This window comes from Epargyreus clarus, unplaced genomic scaffold, assembly GCF_041222505.1.
Source record: "Epargyreus clarus isolate Ecla_fem2 unplaced genomic scaffold, WU_Ecla_fem_2.2 ptg000024l, whole genome shotgun sequence".
NCBI lineage: Eukaryota > Metazoa > Arthropoda > Insecta > Lepidoptera > Hesperiidae > Epargyreus > Epargyreus clarus.
This window is the reverse complement of record NW_027332231.1, coordinates 12210727-12230295: the sequence shown is the minus strand read 5'-3', so window position 1 is coordinate 12230295 and position 19569 is coordinate 12210727. Positions and strand designations below refer to the sequence as shown.

General features: G+C 34.5%; 1 protein-coding gene across 1 annotated transcript; it reads left to right on the top strand.

Annotated features, from left to right (window-relative positions):
* LOC140752566 (snake venom metalloproteinase fibrolase) lies at window positions 1–9039 on the top strand. The gene is made up of 6 exons (XM_073086904.1): window positions 1–522; window positions 5745–5965; window positions 6646–6851; window positions 7535–7640; window positions 8551–8685; window positions 8979–9039. The coding sequence occupies exons 1-6, from the start codon at window positions 460–462 to the stop codon at window positions 9037–9039; spliced, it is 792 nt and encodes a 263-aa protein (XP_072943005.1). The 5' UTR covers window positions 1–459.
* Window positions 9040–19569: the final 10530 nt, after the last annotated feature.

The window sequence follows — 19569 nt, the reverse complement described above, 5'->3', positions numbered from 1 at the left end:
ACATGCGCGGTAGTAGTTAGTTTGAGCTTAAATCAAATCGCCGTCTGAAGTGCGCTCGAAATAATTCTTGCTGTGTATTTTAGGTCCAACGCGAGCCGAGTGCTTTAAATTAGTCTTGCCGTGTATAGGTCCAATACGGGAAATAAGTGCTTTAAATTAGTCTTGCTATTTTAGGTCCAAAAAGAAGTGTTTTCATTGAATATTGCCGTGTGTGGTCCAACGCGGGATACAAGTGTTTTAAATTAATCTTGCCGTGTATAGGTCCAATACGGGAAATAAGTGATTTAAATTAGTCTTGCTGAGTATTTTAGGTCCAACAGAAAACAAGTGTAGTGTTAGTCTTACCGTGTATGTTAGGTCCAAGAGGAAAGTGTTTTAGAGTTATAACAGAACAAGAGTTAAGGTGGAGATAACGGGGTGGAAAATTGTGTAAAATTTAATTAGTGTTAAGGTGTAAACATGAAGCCTATTTTGATTTTATTAATGCTTGTGATAATAACGGATTTTGGTAATGGAAAACGTGTATGTTTATTTAAATTTTACTCCAATATGTTAAAAAATATGATTTATAACTGTTTTTTGTTGCTTCTTTTCGTTAATTAATTTGAGTAAGTTTTGTCATATTTTTATAAACATATTACTTTTTACTGTATTTTTTACTTTTTTACTTTTTTATAGTACATAATATATTCATTATTATTTAAATAATCCAAAAATAGATCTATTTATCAGACTAGTAATGTGTGACTCAAAATAAATACCTACACTCAATTAAAGGTAAAGTATTCGCACGTACAGATTATATCCTGTATGAGATAGGTGAGGTCAATGACCTATAGTCAACTAGGTCTACGTCTAGAATTTCTCAGGAAACAAAAAATGAAAAATTTAATAAAAAATATATCATCTCCTACCACAAATGAAAGATAAAACACAGTCGAAAATGTAACTATAAGTTTTAAAAAGTTAAAATTAAGTATTTAAATAATAATAATACGCGAATAAAACATAATGAAAAACACATTATTTATGTTTAATTTCCAAATTTGTATCGGAAGGTCTGACATAGTTATCATTGAGATAATTTTTTCCTTATATTACGTTACCCTATAGGGCTGTAGAGTTAACATTGTCAACATTTTTAACCGACTTCCCGAAGGAAGAGAGTTATCTATTCATACATAATTTCCATGCATCACAGGTGACATAATATATTTGAGATGTACTTATTACTAATTGGTAATAACTTCATGGACCTATGTCCGGTCTACTGCTACTCATATTTTATAGTTAATGGCCTATTTTTTTTATTTAATCTAAAGTGCTTTTTTTCTAAAAACAATATTACTTTGTATTGTAGTGCACGTTTTGCACATGTAAATTGTAAAATGCTATTTCTCATAACATAGTACCTACCGCAGCTGTACCTTAGTCTTGAAACAAGTCCTCATAAATATATTACAAAACATATAGACTCTTAATGAATTATCTACACTTCCGATCTATATTTGATTAGTCAAATAGGTCCTTTAGAAAGGTATCGAATTATCAATTTTTATTATATTAAACACTTTACTCGATTATAAAAAACTTAACTTAAGTAGTATTTTATAATATCTTCAAAATTTTTTTAGTACTACGGTTGCGTGGCAGATAATGCATTTAGGATAACCTTTTATCTGGCATATTTTTATAAAGTCTTATTCAATAACTACCTAGGTTCATAATATATATCAAGGCATTCTACAAGTTACGATTTCTATAACAAACAAAAGCGTAATTTTAGATTATTTAATTTCCTTTTTAAATTAATAATTGCTAGTAAATAATGGCGTAAGACTTAATGGCGTCAAGTCTACATAGACAAAGTTTCCCTGTCTTGTTTATGTCATTTAATGATATTGGAATTTACCTTGTACTTTTACGTCAATTTACCCCTCTATACGTCATCAATACGTAATTATACTTCATATATATTATACATTTGGATTTCCCACTTTATGGTTCCAGAATTAAATACCCAAGTACGCTATTCAGATTTTTCGGTATTATTTATTTATTAGAATATAATTATCAAATGCTTTAATGGTACGGATAACGGAATGTTGTATGCTTGAAAGCTCTGTACAAGTAGTAATCAAAAGTTTGTAAAGTGTAACAAATCGTACTTGGTCAGCTAGGTGGACTACGGACTTGTCCCAGTAGTTCCGGGACTAGAATAGGGCTACGGTATCCCCTGCCTGTCGTAAGAGGCGACTAAAAGGGGGCTTCCGGGGTTGCGGGCGGCAAGAGTGGGAGCTCGAACCGCCCGGCCAGCGGCCCCGGGAAGGACGACGGTATGTGTGGTCGCATACCGTCGTACACACCAGATGGTGTGGCGAGCGTCAAGCTCACCCGGGCGGAGCCCGACGGGGCAACGCGCTAAGAGGACTCCGGTTGCGTTCCTTTGGAGATCCCGGAGCCCTCTACGCAGCGCAGAGGACGGCCACCGGGGGGGTTTTAGTGCGGTAAAAATCCCACCTAACCCGGCGTCGCTCCCACGTTGTCGGGTACCTTTTGAAGGTTTACCCCTCGATAACAAAAAAAAAAGGTGGACTACGGGCTAAATCGTTATCTTTGTGAGCGGAGACCCGTGCTCAGCAATAGGAAACTCCTTAGGTGTGGTAAGGCATCTTTGATCACTTTCGATGTAACATATTTTCTAATGTGGAATTGGTTACAAGTTCCCATGAGCGGTCACTTACCAGGCCTAAAATCAAAGATTATTTAAATATTACACAGCAGTCTAATTTCCTTACAAACTTTCCTTACTTCGCGGACTAAGAATTTTAGCACACATTACTCTGTTTTATCTCGTTGGAAGTATAAAAATAGAACACTTCATAATTGTAGCACATTGCGGTACGGAGTTCGACGAACTACTATTTTAGTTTATGAGGGCTTTACTGTATTTCTCAGTAGGGGGATAAATATTTTATTGTTCTAGAAATAAATAAGTTACTCACATTTCGCTTAAAACTGATTCTACAGATATTTGTGCCATGGGTGCTACTAACACTCGTCATCAACCCTTTATTGTCCCACTGCTGGGCACGGCTCTCCTCTAAGAATGAAAAGGATTAGGATGGCCTAATCCTTTTTAAACTTAGAGATTAGTTATAGTTAACTATGGAGTGTTGAAGGTGGTAGAACCCTTTGTGGTTCGACTCCGGCGGCACCACCGCCACACCTATTTCTACCTAATAACAGCAGTGTTAGGCGGCAGTCTATGGGCAGCAGTAGCCACTTACCATCAGGTGAACTGCATGTTCGTCTGCTACTCCTATATAATAAATAAATAAAAAAAGTCCACCACGCTGGCCAAGTGCTTATTGGCAGACTTCACATACCTTTGAGTTTTTTTTAATCTCTCAGGTATGCAGGTTTCTTTACGATGTTTCCCTTGCCGTTTAAACAAATGATAATTAATTTCTAATACGCACGTAAGTTTGAAAATTCAGAGGTGCATGCCTGGCACTGGAACTGGCACTGGTGTTTCTTAACCACTAGGCAGCTACTTCACTATCACTAATAAACCCAAGTACACCAATACCTAGATTTAGATCAGCAACCTAAATTTTCGATTCGTTTACCAAAGCTTTAGCGTGTACTCATTTTGATAGTCAATCAAATATTATTGACCTAAATAAAGCTCGAATCCAAACTGTAAGATTTACCTGACCTCAACCCAAATACAAGTAAAACAGAAAAGCATCATTGCTACCAGTGCTAAAATTTCCATGGTAATAGTTACTTCAGAAAGGAGCCTTGTAATTGACGAACCACTAAGCGGAATTACAGCATCAACGGCTATTCAGACATCTAAATAATGAAATTAGAATTCCGTTTTGTATAGAGTGTCTTTTTATACAACTTATTTATACAACATATCCACGGCAACAATGATATGGGGAATCCTTGTGGCTATGAATGTAGAAAGTAGCATAAAAATAACTAAAGTCATCATCATCAACCCATTACCGTCCCACTGCTGGGCACGGGTCTCCTCTCATAAGGAGAAGGATTAGGCCATAGTCCACCGCGCTGGCCAAGTGCGTATTGGTAGACTTCACATACCTTAGAAAACTTGTTTTTTACCCGACTGCCAAGGAAGGGTTATGTTTTTCGCGCGTATCTTGTATGTTTGTCTTTCTTTATTTGATCCGATCTAACAAACGGCTGGATGAATTTCAACAGTTAAAGTGTCATTATATTTGTCTCAATGACCCGAGTGTCCTTAGATAGGTGTTAGTAAAAAAAAAAACAAAATGGCGGATTTTTGGCGCGAAATAGTAACACATTTAAAAAAAAAGTTAACCGAACCTATCGAGTAGGGTATCAAATGAAACGAAATTAAACGGAGATTATAAAAACATATTTGTATATATATAAAACAGTTAGGTGACTGACTGACTGACTAACTAAATGACTTTTTCATTTTTCAGAAATCAACGTACAGCCTAAACCAAGGACCTTACAGTTCTGAAATTTTGCACACAGGTTCTCTATATAGCTTGAATAAGTACTAAGAAAGGCCTTTTGGAAATTCTACCCTTAAGAGGGTAAAATAGGGGAAAACAGTTTTTTTGAAATCCTTTAATTTTGAAGCAACTACTATAAAATTTTGTATTTGGCTTTCTGGATAGGAATAAGGACGCACTTATTTATCCCCCTCCGAAAAATCAACCCCGTAGAGGGTAAAATAAGGGTTAAAAGTTCATTTGAACAATCGTCAATTTTGAAGCAAACACTATGACATTTTGTATCAGGCTTGTTGGATAAAAATAATGAAATGCTACCTCTAACGAGGTAAAATAATGACCGAAACTTTGATTTACTGAAGTTATATATTTTGTAGACCGTAAATGGTGAATTTTTTCGCAAAATAGTAACACGTTTTAAAAAAGTTAACCAAACCTATCGAGTAGGGTGTCAAAATAAAGGAAATTAGGAGATTACACATACTTTAAATAATATATCTTATATATAAAATTCTCGTGTTAGTTACCGTACTCCTCCGAAACGGCTTCACCGATTTTCATCAAATTTTATATACATATTCAGTAGGTCTGAGAATCGGCCTCTATCTATTTTTTTTACACCTAAGTGATAAGGGTTGTTCATCCTTAACATTTTTTTATTTATATGGCAACACAACGTTTGCCGGGTCAGCTAGTACATATATACTCGTATATACACATCGAGATGACTGTCTGACTAAATGAGAGAGTTGCTGTGCCAGAGATCAACGCAAAGGGAAACCGCTGAACTTAAGCGTGCTGGAATTTTACACATAGGTTCTTTATATAGCGTAAATGAACACTACGAGGATAAAATAGGATAATATTGTTTGAACATCTTTTGTTTTTGAAGCAGACACCTACTATGAAACTTTGTATTTGGCTTTCTGGATAAAAATAATGAAATGCCTATTTCACTGCTTTTGGAAATTCTACTTCGGCCTTTTTGGTGCAGTCGGGTTTTTGATTTTTAAATTAATTTTTTAAGAATTCTCAGGTATGCTCACGATGTTTTCATTCACCGTGATAATCAGTTTCTAATACGCACATAACTGAAAAATTAAAGGTACGCGCCTGGACTTTGAACTTCGGGCCCCTCGATCAAGAGGCAGAGTTTCTTAATCACTAGACTATCACTGCTTATTACTAAAGTCAATCGAATAACTGACCAATCTTTAATTTCAGTACGTAACGCGGTCAAGAGAGTCAGCATCAGTGGAATACCTGACGAGAAGCAATCAAGTCATTAACATCCCGATAATTATCCACATGGACCCCGTGCTTACGCTTAAGCTGTCCCGGGAATATGGATCCAGGAATAGAAGAAAACTGAAGGAGATATCCCATAAGCTCTTAAAAGAAGTAGAGAGTTTCTATCAACATCGAAGTCTGAACCAAACGATAAGGTAAAATATTATTATTACATAAAAAAATACAGTCGGAATTGAGCCTGCAGTCCACTTGATGTTAAGTGGCCACTATCACACCGGTGGCACCACCGCCATACCAATTTCTGCCTCATAACAGCAGCGTTAAGCGCTGCTGTGTTCTTGTTTGAAGGGTAGGGTAAGGGAGACATACTTTTCTAAGTCTATCCAGCTTAGTCCTCCGGGAATATGTAATCCTATCTGAGGTTGATTCCAGATGTCCATGGGCGGCAGTAGCCACTTACCATCAGGTGGAATGTATGCTCGTCTGCTACTCCTATATTATAAAAAAGACAACTCCAATCAACCCCAAATTGTATTGGGTCCCTTAAGTCGCAGCGAATGCTTTGCTACTCCTGAAGAATAAGTTGGAATGTATTGTATAACATGCACTCTCTTTGCATACTCTGCAAACTAGAACCAATCAGCATTTGAATTGTTGCTGAGGAGCAGAAATTATGTGATGCTAAACAATTATCTCTTATCTGACCTGACCATCCTTCCTAAAGTTACGACTGTTTGACTGGAATAAACTACCAAGAACTAAATTGGGCCACCTCATCTTACATATTTTAGTCACATTACATGAAAAGAGGAAATAACTAATAATACCAATTAAAATTTTCGTCTGTTACAACACCAATCTATTTGTATTCCAGGTTCAGGTTGATAGAAACAAGGTTTTTGAGGAACAAGACGAATATCGTGGCAATGGACGAAAATGCCAGCAAGTACCTGAAGAGCTATTGCGATTGGCAAAGTAACAAGAAGATGTTTAGGAAAAAGTGGTACTACTCAGTGTTGCTGACAGCTTTGGACTTGTACTATGTGAACAATCGAGGTGAAGAAGTCCGGAGAAGTACAGGTTGATATCCATATTATTTATCAGAGATCAGGCAGATCAGCAGACTGTTTACTTTTTCGTATAGATGAACCTCACGATGAATGGGCTATATGATGGAAAGTAGTCACCTTCTATAGGCCTTTGCTACACCAGCTACGTCTGGTACATCACCGAATTTGAAGAAGAGCTCTTTTTGCACCTTTCTTGTAGAAGCCCATATATTTTTATAATATAAGAGTAGCAGACGATTATGCAGTTCACCTGATGGTAAGTGACTACTGCCGCCCACTGTAATCAATCCCAGATAGGATTGGATATTTCTACCTGAGGTCGGCCACAAATGCGCCGCTTCCCCTGAGAACTAAGCTGGAACGTCTCAAAAAATTATGTGTCCCATACCAGTCACCCTTAAAACTAGAAAGCAGCAGCGCTTAACACTGCTGCTATAGCCAATTGCAATTTTGTAGACTGTATACTTTTTTTAATGTATAAACGATAATGGAGATGGGCTCCTGCAGATGGACTTAGTTTTACCTCATCATTAACTCAAGAGATAGCTATATTTTATAGATTATTTAATGATTGATTATTAAATAGGATAATTGATTATTTAATGTGATAATTGATTACTTAATGTGTCAAATAAACGTCATCAATAATATCAACGCCATCGAATGACATGGAATTTAAATTTTGATTTTCAGGTCGGGGTTACATGGGAGGTATGTGCAGCATGAGGAAAAGCTGTACATTGATTGAATGGCATCCGAAGAACATAGGATTCTTACTAGCTCATGAAATCGCTCACAGGTAAAAGTCATTGAAACGTCTTCAGGATCATTCTTCCTCATCATCACCATGGTCATTGACATTATCATATATGGATACCTGTTTAAAAATAAATTATATAAAATATTTTTTGCTCTATTGTGATTTGTAATGGGCTAATGTAGAAATACACTAAAGTAACTTACTTCTCAAATGTGTCTGAGAAGGGCCCAGAAATATGCAATCAACGCTACAGTTAAAGTTATCGTCGTTTTATCGTCATCTTTATCATTTTTAACATATAACAATTATCAAACTCATCGCCATCTTTGAAACCGTTATTCCATCATTATCAAAATTGATTAACTCCACAATAATCATTATTCTCAATACTATTAATTAGGATAATGTATTGACGTGACTATATTTTATACTTCACATTCTAATAATCGTTATAATGATGAACAGAATCGTCTTCTTTATCATCATTACTACATTAATGCATGACGATAACTAGTTTACATCATGTTTAGTCAGCCATACAAATATATTTTTATTAATTGAAGTAGTAACCAAACGATCATGCAATTCCTTTTCATTGATGGTAACTGGTCGATACCACTCATGGACAACCGTAACCAACTCATATAGAATAATGGTTTTACCACTGAACCAATTGATCACAGATACTTTGATCAATATGTGAATCAATATGTGAATAACTTTGATGAGTAGACCATCATGACCATTAGGAGTGGCCTAATGGTCATGATGGTCTACTAATATTATGTATTCATAGCCTTCCACTGAAATCCCAGAACGGCTTCTCACTAGGAACAGATTTGGTAGTACGTCCCCTTCTGAACCATATTAGTTCTACTATCATTCAACCCCATATACTAACCATAAAATTAATTCTATTTTTTTTATAAGAACTTTCATTGATTTTCAGTCTGAATATTAACCACGATGGACCTCCTTTCAACCACTGTAAAGGCAACAACTTGATGAGTGTCCGATATAACGCTGGCAAGCATCCGAAGACCTGGTCTCCATGTAGCCAAATGGCACTGAAACGATACTTACAGTAAGTAGTCAATAACTTCAAATATATTATAAGTGTAATCCTCAAATTACTCAGATATACATAGGCTGTATCCATCGGAGTAATTAGAGGATGTTACTATAAAGAGGACTAATAAATTTTATTAACGCCTTAAATAAACTGCATAGCAAATCTTTCGTCTTCAATATTTGTATTTATTAAAACTTTATTTTAAGTAACATTTATTATTTGAGTAAAGAATTGACTCAAAATAATAAAATACTATCATTTTTTCATTTTTATGTTTTAATAAAATATTATTGTTTTAATTGCAGGAGTGGGAAATCATGGTGTATAAGAACAGAAGATAACACGGTTTTCAACACTAGTACTTAAGTTAAAAAATAACCAGAGATATAGCTACCAATTGCAAAAACAAAAACACTTAATTACTTAAAATATGTCACTCCACAATTTAAACGAATCCAACGACACTTCTTATGTTAAAATCCTTACCCATAGTATGAGATTTTATGTTTTTACAAAAATTACTGTTTTTGTATTTGTTTACGTATTTCCCATACATTTCCTATCAGTTTTGATACAGTCCGCTAGTGGCGCTGATTGGAAATGTATGGAAAATACGTAAACATATACAAAAACCGTCATTTTTGTAAAAAGGAAAATAAACTCATACTAAGGATACTGTTAAGCTTTTAGGGCTGCAGTACTACGTACGTACTGGCTACGTAAAATGTACATATTTCAGACTTATGTACGCTGTAAAAACATTACTCTCAGTCTTAGCCAAATCTCGAATCTTGAAACGCTTATTAATATTAATTTAAACATAATCTATAATTCCTTTACAATGAATGTAAGAGGATAAAAGATAACAATGAGCATAGATAATGTCCTTTTATATGAAAGGAGCAAATATGCTGATCCTCAAATTAAGTCTATTATTTTTCTCCTAATCACCGAAAGTATAACTTTAATAATTGCATTTATTTTTAAAGATTTAATGCTTGTAGCATTTGTGATATTAGGGTTACTTTTGTGTTCTACACTTAATATAATAAACGATTCCTTAATTTACACAGTGTTATTATTTCTAAGGTATAAACCAATTTTCATTTTAAAAAAGAAATATAATTTCAATGAAGCTTAAAACTGTATTGCTTTGAACACATCAAATATATCAGGTGTTTGAATTTTTAAAATTCTCAAAAATATTTTCATTATGTATAGTTTTTCAACTTTAACATCTAGGATTTAAGAATTAATATGAATTATTTAATGAAAAATAGTTTTTTTAAATGTGAATAATGCTTTGTTATTACTAATTATATTGTAAAGATAATTTTGAAGGCTAAAAGAAACTACATAAGGCTCTATAGTAATTGTAAACATTTTAACAACGATAACACATTATAGGTAGGACAATTAGATAATAGGTATAGTCCACGCAAAACTTCTAGTCCGCTCTGAAGTTATTGCAAGCAGGTGAAGTCATACAATTTGCTATGGCGACGCGATTCATTTCTATATTTAGAGCGAACTAGCTGTTTTATGCGGACTATAACTAAAATAGGACAGGGAGAGGAACATAGATAAAAAGGCACACATGCCAGACACATATATACGACAAAGAGAATCTTATACACATATATACGACACAGAGACTCTTAACGCTTTGAAGGTAGAAAGTGTTATTTACTTATTCATTTAATCAGCATATAAAAGTTGGACACAAGCACTCACTAATTTATTTGCGGATCATATCTCCGTTACTACATCGGAAGCACCGAAGCAAAGCTTCGTTAACAAAGCACTTTCTCTCACGAACAATAGCCGAATGTTTGTTAACCGAATTGAGACAGAATTTACGTTAATCCTCGTGATGTTTCGATTTGTTAGTGGATATACTGATTTCATTAGGGTTTACGCAATTGTCGGAATATATCACGCCAAAGGTTTTATTATAAGACTGAAGCAGGAATAACGGTTGTAATCGATTGTAGCTGGTCACTGCCGCCCGTGGACTTGTAACCAACTCCATACTAAGTCCAAGATGTGTCCAATATGTCAAATTCAATCCAACTTAACTCTAAGATGGTCTTATTATAAGTCAGTCGATATTAACACCCTTCCACCGAAACACAGAACTGTTTCACGTTAGATGGATGTGGTGGTAAGTACCATGTCAAACCATACTCAGCTTTTATAGGCATATCAATGACGATACTGGAACTTCTACTAAATTTAACAAAACTGTGATCACTCTCAGACTAAACTTCAACATTATTTTTTTGCGCCCAGACAATAAAAGGACCATCCTGCGAACAGGGAAGGGATGACTCCTCATAATGTTCACTATCACTATCACCAGCGCTACGACGATGCCTGGTAGTGTGAGACTCATTCTTAAGGGATGCCTACCTACTGAACACCCCTTTCACGCTTTAGTTCTCGGGGACTCTACAGCCGACGTCGGATGGCGACCTCTTAGTATCAATATTTTCTAGGGGGGTTCATTATAAATGTACATAGGCACTAATGACTCCTTACCACCAAATGGACTGTACGTTCAATTGTTCCTTCAATTTCATAAAGAAAATATCTAATAACAATTCAAGTCACGTCTGTCCGTGCATCTCGCGTTACCATGTTAGTATTCTCTTGTTATACAAAACCGAAAGTGCCGTTTGCAGCGAAAGTGCTTTGTTTTATTGCGAGTTAGTATTATTGCATTAATGTACAGAACATTAGTATATATGTGCATATGTCACTCTAGAAAATATATGCTTTTCTTAAGTAATAGGTGCATTTTCCGTTGTTGGTTATGGATACTAAAACGTATGTCAATTGAGTACTAACAATTATGTGAGGAAAGACCGTCTTGTCGCTAAGTCAATGATGATTTCCAAACATCCTTAAGGTAGACAAATTAGTGGTATAAACAGGAGATGTAGAGTCAAGAATGCTTAAAAATAATTAATTGAAAAGGGAAGTAATGTAGCCTATTTCGCCTGTGGGGGTGACATAGGCTACATGACGCGAATATAAGGCATACTTTAGGCGAATCCTACGAAATCCGATTTGTTAAAATCCATCAAACAGTTTGGACTGTAGGACGTGCCCAAGAGTACATACATACGTCACTCATAAAAACATACTTACACTCATAAAACATTACCTTCCTCAATCGGTTTAAAAAACCGTGGCGGTAATGTTATTACAGTTAACCACAAAGAGTTACATCTGTAATTCAGATCATTATAAGTTCTGTAACAAAATCGAAAGTAGCTTTTTCTGCGAAAGTTAATAAATGTACGAGTAAAAGTATTTAGCTGAAAGCGCAACTTTATCATTGGACCGTTTTAATGACGGACAGACCGACAAGAGTAATGTTTGGATGTGAAAACTTATTATTGTTACAGTAATTACCGACAATAAGTCAATTTATATGTAATTGTGGAATAACAGACTATGTTTGCTAAAGAGAAATGATTACTGTAAATAACTGTAGATTTTATCTGTATCGTGATTGCGTATGATTCGTTAACCCCTATTACTATTTTATTTCTTATTTATTATTATTTATATTATTATTTTTAGTATAGTTGTACCGCCTTCAATTTTTCTGCACATCCCTAAGGTTGACTGGGAGATAATGCTATTTTGCATTAAGTCCGCCTTTTGTACCATACTGTTTTTAACATGGTCAATAAAGAGTAAATAAATAAATAAATTACTGGGCATGGGTTTTCTCATAAAATAACAAGGATTTGGGCTGTAGACGACAATGCTAATCAATTTCAGATTAATAAATTTCATACAATTTTCAGAATTTTACATATTTTCCGGTTTACCTTACGATATTTTACTTAGAATTTTAAAGAAAGCTATAATTAGTTTCTGAACACATTATTTCGAAAAGTCATTGCTAGTTCATACCCCGGACACCCAGGGTACAAGGTTTTTTGAATCAAAATCCTCCGAAACCGACCATCACATTTTTCGAAAAATTTACCTGATATAGCGAAATATTTCCCCAATTAGAAAAATTAAAAAGTTGCACATTATTCTAAGTTAAAACAAATAAAACCCTTGACACACAAAAACCCAGTGACCTACAGACAAACAAGACAAAACAACTACCGTTATAATTTACAGCACTTTCATTATAACATAGCTGACAATGACTGACAAACGGTAGGTGGTCACGGTCGGGAAGTTAGTAAAACGACAGTAAACTTTAGTACTAAAACAATAAGATATACTTAAAAGTGGAAAATGGTAATGATTTTGTATATAGTACCGTTTTTAAGTTTTAAACGTCGTCCATTTCTATGGCACTGCTGGGCAAGGATCTCCTCTCAAAGTGATGAGCATGAGGCATAGTCCACCGCGCAGGCTAAATGGGAATTGGTAGACTTCGCATCTCTATGAATATCTTTGAACTCCGAGGTGTGCATGTTTCCTCGCGATGTTTTTCTTCAAAGTGTTACCAATCCGCACTTGGTCAGCGCGGTGGACTACAGCTTTAAACCCTTGCTACTTAAAGTAGGCCCGTAACCAATAGTAAGACAGTAATATATTGATGGTGATATAGAGATTGCTCTACATTGGTGTCCTTATGAACTGTACTTCAAAACACAAACTCTCAGTAACTAAATGCAAGAAAGTAAAAAACACTGAAACATTTTAATATCAAATATCTAAAATAATCAACATTGTCTTTAATTTATTACTAGGCTCTACGTCTTGTATTAAACTAATGTACAGAATCTTCTGTTTTAAAATTGCTAGAATTCTTGAAGACGTGTAAGGTAGATCACGATTGTTGGTTGCAAAACCTACTCACAATGTAAGCTGCGCAACAAAGCATGTGAACTGAAGCTCTGTAAGTTAAACCTTCCGTTAAATTATTTTCAAAGATACGAATACTGTACGTTCAAATAATTACCAAGGATTATTACATTACGAGTTAGCCAACGAGTATTGATCATAAATCCACCAGTAAGCTCTGCAACAAAGTTTAACCAAATTTATGTCTATTACGAAAATAATATAATTTAATTTTAATATTCAATGAAAATGTGAACCTTCTTGTCCTACAAAGCACGGAAACGCCCCTGAAAAGCGACTAGCAGTAACCTTGAATTCATCAAACTCCCAGCTTTTTTATAATATAAAAGAAGCAGCAGCAGCAGTCCACCTGATAGTAATTGACTACTGCTGCCCATAGATATCTGTAGTCAACCCCAGATTCGATTACATATTCCTACCTGAGGTCAGCCACAGACGTGCCGCTACCCCTGAGGATTAAGCTTGGACCCCTCGGAAAAGTATGGCTTCCTTACCACACCCTTCAACCCAGAACACACCAGCGGTTAATACTGCTCATATTAGCAGAAATAGGTGTGCTTAAATTGAAAATCGCTTAAATCGCAAGCCTGCACTGCTACTTGCACGAACGATTTACTTTAAACATATTTTATAAGACAATTGCAGTAACGTTCCTACAATGATATCATTCGTACAAATCAAAAGTTGGCCCAATAGCTTAAGACGAGGCTTTCTCATCCAGTTTCCGAGATCGGAGGAACAATGCACACTCAGAGAAAGCCTATGCAGACAATGGCGTGTAACATATCCATACATTAGGACTTGGGATGCATGGAGACTTCTTTGAAGTTTAAAAATAATTATATTTAAAAACAAAAAACCCGCTATAATCGTACAAGGATAATTGTTAATCCTGACGTTACATACAGGTCAAGCTAATAAAGGCGTGGTAATGAAACTATTTAGTTGCACTATTTATGAAGTAGAATGACAGATTGGCGTTACGATTTTTGTAAAGGGAAAGGTTATGCTGGACTGTTAACTTAAATACTCGTATATTTAGTTATTATCCATTTCAAGATAACATATCATACGATATGTTACGATATGATATTATATGACGGGCTCTACTATTTTTATGATTAAAGTGTATTAAGGTAATCGTTCTTAATAAGTCGTTTAATTACGCGAAAACAACTTAATATTGTTTTTGATACAAGTAATATACTGTGGTAGTATAAGTGAGACGTTTGAATAGTCTTCAAAGGTAGAATTGGCAAATTACGTGACCTGAGTATAACCTCACGTAAGACATTATGAGTCTTACAGAGTAATGGTGTTTAATACATTCTTGTCTTACGAATGATAATAATATATTTCCAACAAAGTAATATAAATATGTCCATAATTCATGTGGCTGCTTCAATTGTAAGAATCAGGGTACCAGATTCAGTAGTGGAGACTTAAGATACAGCAAATGTACTTCATTTCAAAATTGCAAAATTCATCCATACATGCACTGTTAAATGCACAAAAACCGACACACACACACACCCGCACACACAATCTACCACATATGCAAAAATAACCATCGTACACCCACTCATACACTCGCACACTTACATGTACATGTACACACACATATGCACTACTACACACACGTCTACTTGCTTCCATACAAATGTTTATTGTTTAGTCTTCCGCGGGAGGGCACTGGTGACCTGTAATTCAGGTATTTCTTACCTTCAATAGGCACCAGTCTTTCACTACGTAAGGTTTAAGATATTAATATGTTGTAATCATGCAATTTAACATAAGACCCTTTTGTGAGAGAAATAAACTATTTTCATTTCATTTCTTTTCACTATTCCACAGACCTATATTGGGTACAAAACAAATACAGGTCTGTGTGTGTGGTCACTGTTACAAAAATAAAAATGATATCATAAAATTTATCTATTTATTTATTCATAGCCTTATTTATGTATTGGTTGAATTCTTATATCACCTAAAAGTCCATCAAATTACATAATACTATTTATGGGTTTATCTTAATTTAATGCCCATTTTTAGTGAACCTAGTTGAATCGTAACATCAGATCGAGTATAATTTTTGGCTTCCATATTAATGAGACTAAGATAAATTATTTTTTAAATACAATGTAATATTATGCATATAAATGTTGGTATTACACATGAAATTAATGATTATGTAGGTATATTTGTTTAAAATTCAATAGGGTTGAATGCACCTAATTTGGAATTTTTATTTCATATTAAATTTGCTAAAACAAAATGCAAAACTTTAATGTGATTAACTGTGTTTGACTGCTACAAAAAAAGGGTTGATTAAAAATAATGATGTAAATATATTCAAAGATAGTTATATTTTTTCATTCTTAATTCTGCTATCGGTCAGCTATGAAATGTATAATAATAAAGAAAATAAATAAGAACAGTCACTATATATCAATTTTAAAAATTCCTTAAATAAATAATGTAATGACCACTCCATAGCTCCCCTGTTCCGAATTGCTCTACATGTAATTGTCGAACTGGAACTCCTGTTTGGAGCCGATTTTCACATTTCACAATAAGTTAGATTGCATTAACCCTTAACTTGGCAAGTGTACTAGAGGGCACATGAAATTATGATATGAGTTTCGGCATGTGCCCTATAGAGCACGGATCAGTTTATAGATAATACAATAAATAAATATTAAATATCAATGTGTTTTAATAATTTTAGCTGTAGCTCATTTTATAAACATTCATCTGTCAACGTCGTAGTGTTAGTAAAACGTTTCTTTTAAACATTATCCGCCAAAATGTCGAAACGTCAAGTTCGGACCTCGCGCCTTACGATAAATTAACTTGTACTTTTTTATTTAGTTGTTTAACATGGTATCTTACACGAATTTTTTATTGTTAAATAGTCAATTAATGATTATATTGCTTTATTTGATCAGCATTCATTATGTATTGTTAGATATTTCGCTGTAAAGTTAACTGTGCCCTGAAGGGTACGCTGCGAACCTTATAGAAAACTTGTTTTGTACCCTGCAGGGTACCATGCCAAATAGGTTTACTTTAATTTATGTGCCCTATAGGTCAAATACTTATTTTACATTGATTATTTTTTGTGCTCTTGACCGTACAAATATACATAGATACATACATTATAACTTTTTTTTAATAAATTGCATTTTGTTTTAGCGTATTATGGATGCTATAATACCTCAAAAAGACTCAGACACAGATTTTGTTTGACGTGACGTTTGTGAGGTTTCTGATGATACTATTTTCATCATTTTGAACAAATATATATTTGAGCAAACGTATTGTGTAAGTGATACCGATTCGTCAAATCTAGATGAGATACCCGAGTCACCCAAAAACATACAATGCACAATCAACCCAGTCACATTTTTGAAAAAGAAATCGCCACTACTTTTTCAACCTGCAGTTCAGTACCGACACCAGCAGCATACATATCTATTAACTTATCATCTGTAAATTCAAATAACGAAATATCGTCGTATCAAGATAGCCCATCTCAGGAAGGTGGCGAAGCCCAATCTTCATTGATGGTACTTCACTGCAATAATACCCCACCGTTAGAAAAATCAAGTCACTGTCCGTCTGGTGCTAGTGATCTCGAAATGGATAGTGATCATGAAATTACTACGATCGTTCCAAGGAGGTCAAAGAGAAAAATAAGTGCTTCAGCCAAATCTAAGTTTTATAAAAGCTCTATCGCCCAAACCTACAACATCCAAAAACTGTCAAAGTAAAACATCAAAACAAGTAAAGGAAAGAAATAATGATATAAACCCGAAAACGAAAACCAAAACTGTAAATACAAAAGAAACATAAAATTTAAATAGGCGAAAAGATTTATTTTTGCATTAAATCCATAACACTAGAGAAAATAATTTTACACAAACGGAGAGAACTCGATCACCAATTGAGTATTTTAAATAATTCTTTAGTGACAAAATAATACGAAAAATTCGAGAGCAGAGTTTTCATAGATAATAGATAGACTAATATTATAAAGAGGAATATGTTTGTTTGTTTGATTGTAATGAATAGGCTCAAAAACTACCGGACCGATTTTAAAAATTCTTTCACCATTCGAAAGCTACATTATGCAGGAGTAACATAGGCTATATTTTATATGAAATATATTTGATAAATAGATTTTGAGGCGGTACAAAGTTTGCCGGGTCAGCTAGTAATTCATAATTGTGTTAAATTTTACGTTTGATATTTTTGATCTCATAAATGAGGCTGTTTCAGTTAGATAAACTTTAAAAAAAATAAACTAGTAATTACTTTTATTTGTTCAAAGTTAATTCTAGACAAGATTTATCTTTTGAAGTGTTAATTTTTGTTTAAATTTATAAGTTTTGTTGATATATCATGATATTACGTAATTTCCTTTAATAAATTACTTATTTTGTGAATACAAAATATTGTTTTATTGCTATTTTGTATAATAAAACCACGTCAACATTATTGTAGGCAAAAGCGGCAGCCCATATAAATGTGCCTTGCAAGGCACAAATAACAGTGATTACTAATTTATGCGAAATTGGTGATGTACCTATGGGCGGCGAGACCTTTTATAATATATAATATTAATTATTATCATGTTATTTTGATTGTCAATGTGGAATTAATATTTAGATTAAAATATGGACGACTTCCGGTAGTACTTCAAAACACTTTGTTAGTCATACCAAATAAATTATATGAATTATAATAATATTAAAATATTTATTCTCGTATTTTTAAAACAATATTTTAAATATAATGTTATTTTATTAATAGTTAAATTTATTGTGAATCACGTCACTTGTTATAACAAAACAAGTGATGTGAGAGGGTAGTTCTTACGCTGTTTGTCACTCGAGTAGTATTTAAGTCCACGCGCTGGTAGAGCGTGATTCATTCGCATTTAATCAGTCGTGTAAGCCGTTACTCTGCTCGAAATTGTAAATAAAAGTGATTCTCATGTTAAAGTCGTTTCGTTCAGTTTATTAATAAAGTGCGGTATTGGGATATCGCCGACAGCAGCGGTGGGATGGACCTACGTGTCCACATGGTCATGATGGAGATCAATGGTGACGTTTATTGGTTCGGGGCAATGGCGCGCACATTTGGCGCGCGTGTTTGGTGATTTTCCTGGGATTGCTTTGAACGAAGCCTTAGGAAGCCACGCCGTTGGCAAAGCGTTTGACAGCCGTTGGATGCTTTGATTATGGCGGGACTGAACGTATGGAGCAGTGTAATTTTGGGGTGGAGCCTGGTGTAGTATGACAGTTTATTTCATACGGGCGACACGTTGTCATTTTGATACTTATAATCACTTGGGTGGTCTATTGTTTAAATTTATTTCTATCTTGTAATTTTATAATGTTCACCTAATGTTTTGAGTGTTCACAGGATAAGAATTTACTATGGCTGCTTATTAGTGGTATTGCGACAACGCTGGACTTGTGTTGACCGCGAACGTACCGGAAGGTGGCAAATGTTACGGGTCGCTATAAGGCCGGATACTTTTAGACTGGTAAAACCAAGATACTTTTTGACTGGTAAAACTAAGGCGGTATGTTGGTAGGAGCCTTTTCGGTAAGTGACTTTATACTTAAAAAATTGAGGTACTTGACGGTTTGTTAATAATTTGGCTACAAGAATATGACCACTGTTGGGAAAGAATTTACTTACGAATTACGAATTTTAAGATGTTTGCGGGTACACTCATTATTTCTTGTAAAAAAATTTATTTTGAAGTTTATCGTATTAATGCAATTTTAATAATCTACACGTTGTTCAATGGAGACACTGGTGTGTAAAGGCTCAATAGATGTGTTTATGATATGGGTTCAGCGAAGATACGATACCATAGCGTTCAGTGGCGCTCATGTTTGAATTTAACGGTGTGTTGTATTGACCAAGATGAAAGTGATTTAGGTTAGAACATTTAAATTTTGAGTTTTAATGTCCTTGATGAACTTCCAGACTTCTGTCATTTTGTTTTTCTATATACAAATAGGGTATATTACG